At 47.0% G+C, this 13,829-nt stretch overlaps 1 protein-coding gene across 3 annotated transcripts in view; it reads left to right on the forward strand.

Annotated features, from left to right (window-relative positions):
- Window positions 1-13,829, forward strand: part of nrp2a (neuropilin 2a) — a 59,393-nt gene that overhangs the window by 14,220 nt on the left and 31,344 nt on the right. For all 3 annotated transcript variants that reach the window (XM_026157737.1, XM_026157736.1, XM_026157738.1), the window contains exons 3-4: window positions 5,925-6,106; window positions 12,574-12,804. In XM_026157737.1, the coding sequence (XP_026013522.1) occupies window positions 5,925-6,106; window positions 12,574-12,804 (413 nt within the window). The remainder of the gene's footprint in view (window positions 1-5,924; window positions 6,107-12,573; window positions 12,805-13,829) is intronic.

Raw genomic sequence — 13,829 nt, forward strand, 5'->3', positions numbered from 1 at the left:
ATGAACTACGCCGCGGCGCGAGGAAAGCACAACGTTCAACATGCTTCGATAGAGGTGAAACGCGTCCAGCGAGAGTCAGCAGGGTCACGGCTTCAGTGCAGACAGCGTTTATAGTTTAATGCTTCCGATCGATGCTGCACTAGAAGGTCTGGGGCTGAGCCTAGACGGTCTGTGGTCAGTGGTTTGGCCCGAGTCATCTGTAAGCATGAACTCGTGATGGACAGCAAGGGGGAGGGCGGCGAGGCATGAGGAGATGAGAAGGAGAAGTGCTGTTTGTTTTTTGGAGGGGGCTAGATTGAAGATGGCAGGCCCCCGCGGATCTGCTGGGATTTCGCTCGCAGCATCTAGTTAATATTTCAGAGGCACTTATGGCTTATTAGAGTCCCCTTTGCGGGTGGGAGGGAGTGTGTGTTCAGATATGTGAATATCTGGGTGTGTGTGCCTTTGCTTAATTTCTGCCTCTGCTTGTGTAAATCGCGGCGAGGTGGACGAAAGAAAGCCAAAGACAGCGCCTCATTGTTTACTGGATGGGGGTCTTGAGGTTTCTGTGAGCTCTGAGAAGGAGAAAAAACGGGTGGAGAAACACAGGCAACAGGAAGGGGGGAAATCATTTCAGCCGACGGCCCCGAGTGTCTGAGGGTACGGCCAAGTTTGATTTCCTGATGCTCGAGAACAGCTGTTCCCCTTTTACCAGCATAAACAAAATAAATCAAGGAGACAGTGATGCACCCGTGGCAAATTACGTGTTGATCTCTTACATAGTGCTGAAGTTCCCAGAGAATGCTTTGTGTAGGCACTGAGAATAAACTAAATGAAACACATACACAAAGCTAGCTCTTTTACAGAAGGGTGGTTAGATGAGAACTCATGTGCTGATTTCACAAAAGATGCAGGAGGACGGTACCAGCAAGGACCGTAAATGTATATAGCAGATCCCTAAAGGGGAATGACAGGACTGACTGCACATTATTGCATAGTGACCACTAGCAGGGTTAGTAAGGCCACAGAGGCATAAAAGGCCTATAAATATATAAGCAAGCAGTGCTCTGCAAAAAGACTTAACACCTAACAAAGGCTTGCAACCTCATATCTCTCCACAAGCTCCTGCTTAGAATATCTGCCTAAATGAACACATCAAGATTAATGTTGGCTTTGAGAAGTTCCCAGATTTCACAGTAACACCTGCTAAATGATGGGCGATGATAGCGAATACGGCGGACCGTCGACTCTTCGCGAGGTAGGTTGTTAAATCTGCCCCTTCACATAAATAGTGCTCATTCTACTACTCTCCTCTAGTAAGGCCAAAAGGTGCCATACAAGCACAGCTCGCATTGTTTAATGGGACTGATTATTGTCAAATATGTGACAATAAATAAATCTTTGCTACGTAAACCTCATAAAGGATGTAATTTAGATAAAGTGTCATCATGTATAGTAATCTTCCAGAGCAGCTTCATTGTTTACGATACCGTCAGCACCCAATTTGGCATCTCTTAAAAGAAACCAGTACTGCTCGTACCAGTTTCGTCTTTAGTGGTTTCTCGATTTTTTTGTAGCCTATTTTTACAGTTTCTGCTGTGTGTGGTGTGTATGTATACTCGCTTTGGGCCTGCGTTTGGTTGTACTGAGGCACTGCTGCCTGCAGGAAATGTCCCCGGTCCCCAGCAAACAGCAAAATGTGTGAAAGGCACAGGGGTGTCGTGATATATGAGATCAGAGGAAGAGAAGACGTGTCTGGGCTGGTGCAGAATTACTGGCCTTTAAGGGTTTTTAGTTTCTTTAACCTTCTCCCTCTGTTCCAGCTATATTCTATAGGGGAAATGAGGGAGGTCGAAACTGCTGCCCCCCATAATGGTTCCTTAACACAGGGCTGGTCGTGCAGACCTAGACAGACCACCAGACAGACGGAAAGTTGAGGATGGATGGTGTCAGACAGAAAGGCGGTGTTTGAATCAAAACAATTCCTAGAGGAATCTGGATCTGGATGGGGGCTTTCTGCTTCCGTGTGTGTGTGAGAGAGCGGGATGCGGCGCTAATGCGTACCTTCATGGGCGCAGATGTGCGAGTGCGCATGTGCAAATGATTTATGTGTGTGTCTGCGCAGTGTCCTGGAATGCAATCAAGTGTGTGCTTGGGAGAGACAGACAGTGGGCTCTCACACGTCAGGTCCTCATGCAAGTATTCATCAGAGCCTGGGGAGAGGCTGAGCGAACAGGTCAATAATCACATCTGAGGAACACTCACTCACTGACGCTAATCCACGACAGGAGAGAGGGAGAGGGGAGGGAAGGATAGAGACCCACTCCAAAATCAATTAAAACCTAATTAGGCTCTCAGCTCCTTCGCGGGCCTTTTATCCTCGGCGTTGGTGATGCAGCATCGACTGTGTACGCGCACGCATGTGCTTGTCTATGCGGCATGTGTCTGTGTACGCGTCTGTCTTTGTGTGTTTGTTGGCACATGTTTTGAGTGTGTGTTTTCCCTAAAGCATGTGTCAGTAACAGCCCTAAGCAGGCGTACTTAAGGGTTGGCCGCGGCTCTCACAGACTCACAGTTGGAGCCTGCCACTAAAGCCTCTACGATCGCCTCTGTAATGCAGGATTACAACCAAGACACGTATAAGAGTATTGGACAACAGCTTCTTTACTTACTAGGAGGAGAGCTCTTCAGGCCTTCTTTTGTGCAGATTGGCTTGAGCCCCAGTCGTCATCACAAGCTTAGACTGGAGGAGCGTGCAGGAAGACTGAAACATGTCGCAGTGCACCTTTGAAACTTTAAGATTTATGAATTTTTAAAAAAATAACAATAAAAATTGGTAAGAGAGAGGCAGAGAGAGTGAAACTGTTGAAACCGGTTCAGGAGGTGTAGCAATATCAGGCTATCATGCTATTTAGCCTAAGGCTGCTTTCACACCAGCCGTGTTTGGTTGGTTTAAATTAGACTCTGGTTCACCTGTGCAGAAGTGGACACAGTAATTCCACTCAAGTTCAGACCAAAATCGAGACCCTTTGGAGGAGGTGGTCTTGGTGGGGTTCTAAATTAACTCCAGAGCAGTTTGTTCGTGGCATGAATGTGATCGCACCTCAATCCAACCAAGCTAACAGGTGTGTCAGTACAGTTTTAGCTAAACACCTTCCTCTAGGTAACATAGCTGTGTGAAAAGTTCTGCGGAAGCCAACAACTAGCCTTGAAATGAACATAATGAAAAAGCTGCAAGTCCACAAACCCATCAACTGGCTGCGACCAGAGTAAACGGATCAGGCTTCAGAAACTGTGTCTTGCAGTTCCCCCCTAATCCAACTCTGGCACTGTTTTCGTTAAACCCTCCTTTGCCTCATATATAAACCTTCTTACCTTCATCTCGGCTTTAAAATATTCTCTGAAACCATGACCTGAAAATCTTCCCAAGGCCAAATCAAACCTGAGATTCCTTTATTTCCCAAAGTGCATGTCCTTTGTACTCTTTTTTTTTTTTTTTGGTTTAATTAACTCGCCTGGTCCTGTACGTTCTTTTTGTTGGTCAGATGCTTTCATGTGGCGATATTGCAGGCTCATTGCAGCATTTTCACACTTCGAGCCTCACCTGTGCATGTATCACTCTGACCTAGATTAATATGGTTGGGATTATCCCTCCATCAGCAGTCTTAGCTTGAATGCTCTGTATAGGAATCAATACACTGCAGGAATGCGATAGCCAAAAAAGAGGCTTAGTGACTCTACTTAATCCAGGTTTTATTCCAAGCAGGGAGCACAAAAGCAGTCTTAGTGCTGAGATTCCACAAAGAAACACAGCCTTGAGCTGATTGGTTTGTCTCATCTCTTCTGAACGCTTTTCATTGTAGAGAAGTCGCGGGGGGGAAAGCGCTTACCTGTTCGGGACATTGGCGAGATGCTGGGTTTGAAGGCGGCTCCAAAACCCGGAGTCATCTGCGACGATTTTTTAACATCAAACAACCCGTCACGCTAATTAGCGAGACAACAGCAGCCCTGTTGTTTTGTGACAGCTTTGTTACACAAACTAATTGAAGCAAGTGCGTTTTGCATGCCTGTATGTTTGAAGGGTGTAGCTGTAGGACGCCTGCAGCAATGCAGTCAGCTACATTGGGAAACCCAGTGTTTTGTGTTTAGTGTGTGTGTGTGGTAAAGACACTTGTAGAGAGAAACACGATTGAGTATCATGATAGATTATAAAATTACAAGGAAATTATTCACAGTTGCAACAACTTGCAATGCAATAACAACACAAATCTTGTACTCATACAGCAGCAAAACAAGCTCATGCTTAAGAGAATATAAGAGATAGAAAAGTGCAGATTCCTCTCAGACACTATTTGGATGAAAATGATTGAAACTTGCTTTAAAACAGTAATCCAGCACTGAGTTAGAAACAAGCAAAAATCACGGAGATTTCCACACCTTCCAGTATTCACACAACCCAAAATTACTATCCTGAAACCTGGTGATTCACTTTCAGCTCCAAAACATGAACTAGCTCCATCTTTATCATATCAGCAGAGCTATGATATAATTTAATGATGGCTGTCCAAGGCAGGGCTGTGTTTTCATACACTGCGTAGTATTCGCTAGCCGTTAAGGGAGCTAAGGAGACCAAATTAGTCTACCATTCATAGACTTTTTTTGCCTACATGAATATCAATGAAAAATCTTTAGATCCATATTTTATGTGTGTTATCTCTTACAGGCTACATAGCTGCATTAAACTTTGTGTCCTTGTGGAAAACAAGTGCAAAAGTGGAAATTTGGAAAACTTTGATGCTGTAAAATCCATTCATGTAGTATTTTCCTTAAAGGGAAACAGATACTAAATATCAGCCTGCAGCTGTGGTGCATCTGCAAGCCACTTTGCAACCCACCTCCAAGCCGGCTTCTTCTTTCATCCTATACCCCACATGATCATCGCGGTGGGTCTTGTTGCTCCCAGGACAGACGGATGGAAATAACAATCTTCTTTTGACTGAACTCTGTGACTCTGTGTCGCCGCTTATGTCTAATAATGGCACAGGAGTGACACTCGGGGTTAATTTTGGATCAATCGGTTGGGCTGCCTCTTTGTGTGTGTTTTTCACACACACACACACACACACACACACACACACACACACACACACACACATGCGTAGTAGCCTGCCAGTTGAGAATTTGCTTTTATCATTCAGGGTCAGTTAGCTAGTCAAAGGTCAAAATGAGCCAAGAGCTCAAGCATGTGTAAGCTAATAAGCAAGGTGCCTGTGCATTTCTTTGGACCAATTTTACTCTCTGCTCCTTCACCTTAATGTCATCATCCCCCCCAGCCTTCACCGTTTTACTATTTCATGAGCTCCTGCCTATTTTTGCGCCTCTTATTAACAAATCCATCCATTTGCCCCAGTCTTCACCCTCAGATTGCAGCCACTTGTTCAATTACGTTCTGCTCAAACGCAGCCCTCTCTTCATTTTCTTTCCTGTTATCCAAGATTTGGTAAAATGGCGGGAGCTAACCTCGAGCTGATGTCAGAGGGATCTGAGCTTGTTGTCTCAAGCAGAACTGGGTCATAAGAGCTAAATTTATTGAATACAGCTGAGGGGAAGCAGCACATATGAGGTGTGGCAGAGATGTTTATTTGTGTCTTGAAGTTGTGTTGTGCTATTTCGCTCTGTGTATTCTGTCCTGAGGCTGAACTCTGACGGTAAATAGATCCACACCTGTCTGTTTTTTATTAGCTGTGCCGATTGCATAACCCCATAACTATCTACATTTATCTCCCCTCTACATTTCTCCTTTTATCTCTTTACCTTTCTTAATCCCTTCCTGATGCATTAAACTCTGAGTATGCTGCATCCTAGGATTTTTTTAAGGAATGCTTTTAAGAGAACATTTTAACATAACAGGAAAGAATCTAATTCATTTCTCTTATTCTTTTCAGATACGACTTCATAGAGATCCGCGATGGAACTTCAGAGACGGCCGATGTTTTGGGGCGGCACTGCAGCAACATCGCCCCAGGGCCAATTATCTCATCTGGGCCATCCCTCCAAATCAGATTTGTCTCTGACTACGCCCATCAGGGAGCCGGCTTCTCTTTGCGCTACGAGATATTCAAAACAGGTAAGGAAGCATTAACGGGTTGTGTTCTTAAAGCTGGGTCTGTTTAGTGCCACATTAAGTCAACAACGCCACACAGTTCATCGTGTTTTTTCTTAATTTTCTTGTTTTTCTGCAGATATTTTTGGGCAATTCAAGCAATATTTTATATTACATGAAAAGCAAAACAAACAACAACAAAAAACAAAACAAAACAGTGTGCATCATTTTGTTACAGTTTATGTGTGGGACATGTTTCATCAAACGTAAGGCTCCCCTTCTCAAAAACACTCAAGTTAATGGTTTTTTGTCATCATGCGCCTCCTTCGCCTTCATGTTAGCGGCCCAAAACCCGCAATCACTCATCCCATCACTTTCCCAGTAATTTACTTCAGCAGAGGGGACCGGGAATGCAGGCAAAACTTACAGAGCGAGGAAAAAACAACAACTTTTAAGTTGCCTCAAAGCACGTGAGGAATGCGTTCTTATATGAAGCAAGAATACACTTCCTCCGGGGCCGTTAGGAAGACTGGGGTGTGGGAAGGGTTATTGTGGGATGATGGAAAATGGAAAGAGCTCCGAGGCTACTTGGGAGTTTGACTTAAGGTCAAAGGTTTATGAGCGGAGGCAGAGGCGAGGAGAGTGATGGGGACGAGCGTGTGGCGAAATGGAATTTTCTCAAAAGTCGTCAAAGTGCACGAGGTGAAGTGCGCTTTGCGGGCAAGGTTGAAGTATTGTTTTAGTGGCACTTGTGTGTTTGTGTGTGTGAGTTATAGTGGGAGGAGGCGAGGTGAATTGGTCAGGTGGCCTCGGGGGGAACAAGATTTATGTACGAGTTGCCAGCGTATTGTCTCTGCAGCAGTTAAAGGTAACTCCTGATTTGGGTCTGGAAATGCTTTTCAATTTAACACCGCGAAAACAGAAAGAATTCGTTAATTCACCTCCCACCTTTGAAGAAATGTCCCTGGCTTTGTGTCAAATGAGTGTGACCCAAATTTGATGTTACCGAGGACACCGAGCTCAGACCCTGGCGGTATAACTGACTGCATCTGTCTCACGCATAGATGGATCGAAGGTTGGTGGATTGTGGTGGAGGGGGGATGCGGTTGCCCGTGCATTTAACAAGATCCTGGTATAAATACAGGGGTGTAAGAGCTGGTGTCACTGTGCGAGCACATGTAGGTGTCTGCTGGCTGCATGTGTGGGTGGTTCCACTCAGCTTGTTGTGCGAGATTCTGTCTGGCTCTATGTATGTTTGTATGTGGAGGCGGGAAGAGAGACCCGTATGTTTGTGTGTGTGTGAGACAGAGAGGTAGAGAGAGAGAGGGACAAACTGAGAGGGAAAATGATTGGGGTTAAGGGAGACAAACTGACAAAGAAGGAGTGAGTCAGAGAGTGGAAATGAATTCAGGATGCGTGATTGAGGCCATGTGTTAATTACGGCGTTCCCAGCGCCTGCACGCTCTCTCATCATGGCTGTTTGTCTTACCGTGGCAGGCCCGGGCCCTCTAAACAGCTTACAACTTCTGACGGGTACACAGAGATCCGAGGCTGAGATGTGTTTACTTACTAGAGGAGAAGTGGCAATTGTGCAAGCGTTATTTTTAATATTCTTAACGGATTTAGGCGTTGTGCATTTTTGCGCGCTTTTATTTTTGGGAGGTGATGGAGAAATGAATTTTAGTCCAGTCTGTTTTAATGTAGCTGCACAAAACTCAGTTTGTGTGTACAGTGTCGAGGTTGGGAGGTTGTGTTTATGGGTCTGTGTGTGTTTTTAAAGGGTGTGTCCTGACAGATAGAAATCTGTGCAAACAGCTGGGAGACGTGTGTGTTTGTGTGCGTGTCTTCAGCTTCCTCCCCATCTTAAACAGACAGCTGAGGCTGACCCCACCACACTGTGTCTGGAAGTCAGACAATGCAGGTCTGGTTTTGACTCTGTCCGTGTGTGTGTGTGTGTGTGTGTGTGTGTGTGTGTGTGTGTGTGTGTTTGAGATATCCTGCCCTGCTTTCTCTGCATTGGACTAATGATACTGTGGCTTGTTTTTGTTTTGTTCATTCAACCTTATTACATAAGCAGTGACTGTAGCTACTCCAGGGGTTTTTTGAATTGGACAAGCAATCTGTTTGTGCCACTGCCACTGTGTGTGTTTGTGTGTGGTTTATGTGTGTGTAAGTGGCGTGGTACAGCACAGTTAGAGCTAATCACTTTCAGCGTTGAGGATCACAAGTCGACCTTTGGCTCTACATCCGTCCCAAATAACCCTTCACCCTTCGGTTCACGTCCTAAGAAGAGCCAGGGTCTTCCATCTATCCCTCAGTCCACTATACTCATGCACACACGCACGCACACACGCACACATACAGCGCACAAACGCCTTAATCCTACTGTACACTGAAAGTGCACAGCCCCCCTCCCTTCCCCCTTATTGTTGTGGCCTACTTTGGTCCTACTCATGCGTGCTTAACCCTTTATACAGCCCTGACTACCACCCCACACAAAGTCACGTGCTGCTGATGCTGTTACCACGGCTACAAGGGGAAGACTTATGATGGAAGCCCCCATTTCACCCTTCCCCAAAGCCCACCAGTAGCTCAGTGGGGGCAGAAAAACAGTGGCAGCCAATCCAGTGTTAAGATGGGAGCATAGAGAACCTTGGGGCATTGGGTCTCCTCCATGACCGCTGCAGAACACTCCTTCTGTGGCATCTGGGGGTTCGGGTGGTGGTGGAAGAGGGCGCAGCCTACGGCAGGGACCCCCGCCCAAGTACCAGACATAACACACTGGCCTTGCGTGTCTCTCTGATGCTATCATGCTGATTGGACGCGTCAGTGATGGCTGTTACGGCTGATTGCAACTTGTTTATTCCTGAAAAACCCATGAGCCCCATCCCACTGCCGAAATCACGCTCACGTAATTAACCGGCAAAAGGTGAATTAAAGTCATGAATAAATAAATCGAGCACAAAAAAAAAACAAGCGCGCTTAAGACTGATCAGCGATGAGGAAAAACGCGTACCCGGAATGAAATAACGAGACATTATCAGCAACCGCGTGAACAGCTTTGATCACAAACAGCAGGAGGGCTTTTTTTGGCATCTGCATTTTTTTGTATGTGTGTGTGTGCTGAAGATGAAAAACAATTGATAATGGTAATTCATTTAACAACAACAACACAACAGAGGCATCAGTCTAAGAAGAAACATTCCTCTCGAATTGTCTCTCCGGATATATAAAAGTGTCAAACCACAGCATGCCAAGAATGCTGTTTCTCCTTTTCTTGGGTCTTCCAGTTGTTCACAGTGTTGTTGTTGTTGTTGTTGTTGTTTTTGTTGTTGTGGGTTTTCAACCCTTCCCCCCACACCCTTGTGTAGCGTGCCCCTTCCGCTACACATCTACACAGGCATGCACGTACACCGCCCTTCCCCAGATGCCTCGGGAGAGATTTTCTTCAATGGAAACCGTGAGCCGAACTCAAGCGTGGGGAGGTTACACGAGAGATCTGCTCGCGACTGTATACGAGGAGTGAGCTGTATGTCAGGCGGAGACAGGCAGGTGAGAGAGAGGAGGGTGAGGCAGGTTTTGATGTGCGGCAGACGCAGAGGTGAGCCCTCAGCTAGAGTTGTATGTCGACGCCAGGCGAGACAGAGGGTTGAAAGAGTGAATGAACACAGGCCCGGCGCGTCGCTGGGTGGAGGAGGAGAGGAAAGGGGTTGCCCTGACACAACGTGTGGAGCTGCCGCTACTACATCAGGCACTCATGTGCAAGAATCGAGTGGTTTCTACCCAGCAACTCGCCCTCTTACCCCCACCCCACCTCCAATCACACTGACACACACTCTCACTCACTCACACTATGACCTCCCGCTCCTTGCCAGAAGACAGCTCTCGCCAAATGGCAGCTCATGGTGCGATGCAAGCACCAGACAGGCACGTGTGTGTGCGCAGGCATGTGTGTGTGTTTTTAAGACATGAGGGGGTGACAGAGGGAGGTAGAAAGGGGCGAGGGGGACTTGTTTTTGGCGTGTTCATACACTGTGAGCTAATGAGCAGTGACGCAAAGAGAAGGTGCATATGCGCACACTCGGCAGAGCATCGGCACGTGACGTCGCGCGAGGGCGACAGCTCCTCGAGTAACAGACACGGCGTGTTTGGATGGGCGGTGGAGTCAAGCTGCGCTCAGATTGAAGATTTCACCAGCAGGACTCCGCAGACTTGCTTTGCACTGTGACCCAGTGAGAAACAAGGCCAGTGTGTTACTGGGTCTCACACATGCAGACACACACCTTCAAGCACGCACACACTGAGGGAAAACAGGCAGCAAGAAACGGGTCGTGTGAGCAAAAACGTACATGCAAAGAGGAGCATTCGCAGGAGATGTGACTCATGCGTACTGCGCAGTTCATTTGCTGTCGTTATGATCGCATTACAGACACATGGAGATTGATGCTGCTTACTCCTACATTATAACTGTACACTTAACACACAGAGCTGAGGTCAGTGGTTGAAGGGATGGGGAGATCTTGGCTGTAAATTACCCTCACATTTCAGCATCCCTACTTCTGTGTGTGTGTTTGTGTGTGCGTACAGGCAGCCAGGCAACTGATCCACGGGTGTTTTGATGTAACGGTGTGTGTGGGAGTCGACACAAGGGGTTGAATGCCTGCTTTTAACGCGTGGGGGGGGAAGATTCATACATTTTTTTTTTGTCAACATCTCAACTGTCAACTGTGACATGAATGTATTGGTGCCAGGTAAATCAATAGGAAGATATATGCATCATTGCACTCAGCTATATATGTAAGCACTTTTTTTTAAAATGTGAGGCTTTGGCAGGAAATGAGAGAAAACGGGGTATAAAGAATCTCTCACAAAATGGGGAATACAAATAGAGATATGGTATACGTCTCCTGGGTTTTCCTCCCTCTGTCTCTATGCTGATTAGGGTCAGCTCTCTGCCATTACCAAGTGTAGACACCGGGAGGGGGGGGTCAGAGCAGCACAGTCGACCCCTCAGCTTTTCATAGGGCCGCCTGATAATAAGAACCGGTGCCTCCGAGGAATGCTGCCGAAGGAATGTTCCACTAACGCGTCTGTGCTCCTAAACGCCGCCTCTACGAATATGAATCTGGTTATCAAACGCAGCCCTGGCAGCTCCCTGAGACAGTGCAGTGCTTGCCTGGATGCGGCGCCGCTTTCCCAGGTTTGAAATCCACCAGATGCCTCCTCCCGTGAGCCTCTTCAACCTGACCTCCCAGCTTTCCAGTGGAGTCAACGATGGGAAAAATGCTTCTAGCTTAGGCTTGTTTTTCCTTGCTGGTAGTGACCGACCAGGCGCATTTGTCTGGGAAAGGAAACTGAAGTTAAATGCGTCTTTAAATGAATTTACCTTCAACGAGTCATTTCAGCAGGAGAGAAGTAGCAAAAAGAAAAAAAACACACAATGTCCAGTTTAAGTGCGCTTTAGTTCTAGAGGAAGAGCTGCGATTTGTCCCACGTATCTTTGCAGCGTTGCCACATGAGGATGTGTGTGTGTCCGGTGAGCATGAAAATAGAAATGCATAAAGATGTACGACTGAACGGAGCCTGCATTGTAAAGATAGAACTATTTAAAGGGTGAGCGAACTCAGGCTCGGAAAATAAACACAGCTTACGAATGAGGCAGCGCGTGTGACATTTGTGTGAAGACCTGTCTATTTGCCGTGTGTGTGTGTGCGTGTGTGTGTGCTGGATTGTCAGCTCTCTCCCGCCTCATTGATGTGCCGGTCCATAAACACTCGGCCGTGACTCAGGCTCCCCAGTGGACCGCGGAGCAGTGGCTGATGGGTAGATGATCTGAGCCACACAGCTGCTGCCGCTCAAGGTGAGCCGCCCAGGGCGCATAAATCTGCATAGCTAATGAGGAGCCGCCGCAAAGGGCCCACTTAGAACCATTACACAACTTTTGTGGTATGCATGAGCGAGGTGTGCGAGAGAAAGTGAAAGACACGCGCACACACAGAGTGCAAATGAGACCCAAAAAAGGGTAAAATTTTAAATATATGCTCTAAAGCAGGGTTCCGTCTTTAATGGTGGAATTTTTTAAGGGCTCAAGTAAAGGCTGGGTTTTGCAGTGCACTGTCATTGTTTGAGAGCACAGAGGTGGTATGAATTTAAGGGGAGCATGCACAAAAAAAGAGCTCTAAGCCTGCTTGCGTTGCATGATGCAAAATTAGAAATGCCCAGTTGAGCATTTGCTCGCTCTGTTGGGTTTTTTCCCTCCTCCATCTACAGCCATGAGTCGTGCACGTTCGTGTCCTTTCACCACCGCAGCTACTGTAAAATCCCAGCGGGGCTGTCAGTGACGAATGAGTTTCTGAAACACCTTCTGCAAGTCAGATGAGATACCGCCACGTGATCGATTGCTCCTGCTCGTAACGCGACCATTATGGGTTTTTGTTTTTGTTTTTCACTCCCGACTCTAAATATCCTATTATCCTTGTGTGTCTGCTTAGGCTCGGAATTCTGCTTCCGCAATTTCACCAGCCCTACCGGCATGATCGAGTCCCCGGGGTTCCCGGATAAATACCCTCACAATCTGGAATGCTCCTACATGATCATTGCCCCGCCCCACATGGACATCACGCTCACCTTCCTGACCTTCGATCTCGAGAACGACCCCCTGCTGGTCGGAGAGGGTGACTGCAAGTACGACTGGCTGGACGTGTGGGACGGTCTGCCACAAGGTGAGCGCACAGACACACACAGACACACACAAACAGATGTCGGAATATCTCAGCGTGAGCGTAGACACACTGGAAAGACACCCTGTCCTCACCTTTTAACGTGCGTGGACAGCCACATTTCCACATGCACATTCCTACACTGAAATCTGCATAGCAGCCTTCAATTTCCTGTGCAGGCATCCCTCTCTTTGATGTAAGCTCTTACCGTACAGTCCATCCCATTACATGGGAGGGGGGGGACTGGACACCCCTGAGGACCAATCTGTTCCCATGGTTCTCTTCCCTCTCCATAATAACAACCCGTTCCTAACCCCCCTCGTACTTTCCTCCCTGTCCTCCATCCTTATCACCTAGCACTTCCTTCCTCCCCAGGGTGAGCGAGAGTGACGGCCACGATGAGTATCTGCTTGTATGCAAAGAGCCGAGATCAGAAAGTGGGAATGGGAGGGGTTTGGGGGAGAAAAACATTTGAGGATGTTATCAAGGGGCTTTGATAGTGACCGCCATAGGGTAATGCTAGTTGCTCTGTAGCTGATGAAAGCCACATTAGTAGTGGTGAGTGGTTCATTTCTCACCTCTCGCTTTGCCGAGTTCCTTTTCTTCTCTCTTTTTTTCCTTTTCTTTTTGAAAATATGAAGCAGGGTGGGGGGGGGGGACCAAGGATTTGCTCTAATTATTCCATTTTCAGTCGCTAAGAAGGGATCCAAGTGGATTTAAAATTCCAATTATAGCCTTGAATTTAGGAGCTTTGATAGCTGAAAACAATTTATACCATTCAAAGTTGAGAATTAGGAGCAAATTAAAGTGTAACCCAGTTCCAGTGAGCCTGAGTTTCCTTGGGCGTGAAAGAGGGACGGGAGACGAGGCGGAAGGGTGAAGAATTTTTGTGTCTGGAGACCGTTGTAATCCTTAATGTTTGTGAGTGCGTGCGCGCATGTGTGTCTATGCGTGTGTGAGTGCTTGTCTGCAGCTGATCCCAGTGCAGCTTGCATTAAAGCAAGGGATTCCATTCCCTCTCCTGCTGG

This window comes from Astatotilapia calliptera, chromosome 23, assembly GCF_900246225.1.
Source record: "Astatotilapia calliptera chromosome 23, fAstCal1.2, whole genome shotgun sequence".
Lineage (NCBI taxonomy): Eukaryota > Metazoa > Chordata > Actinopteri > Cichliformes > Cichlidae > Astatotilapia > Astatotilapia calliptera.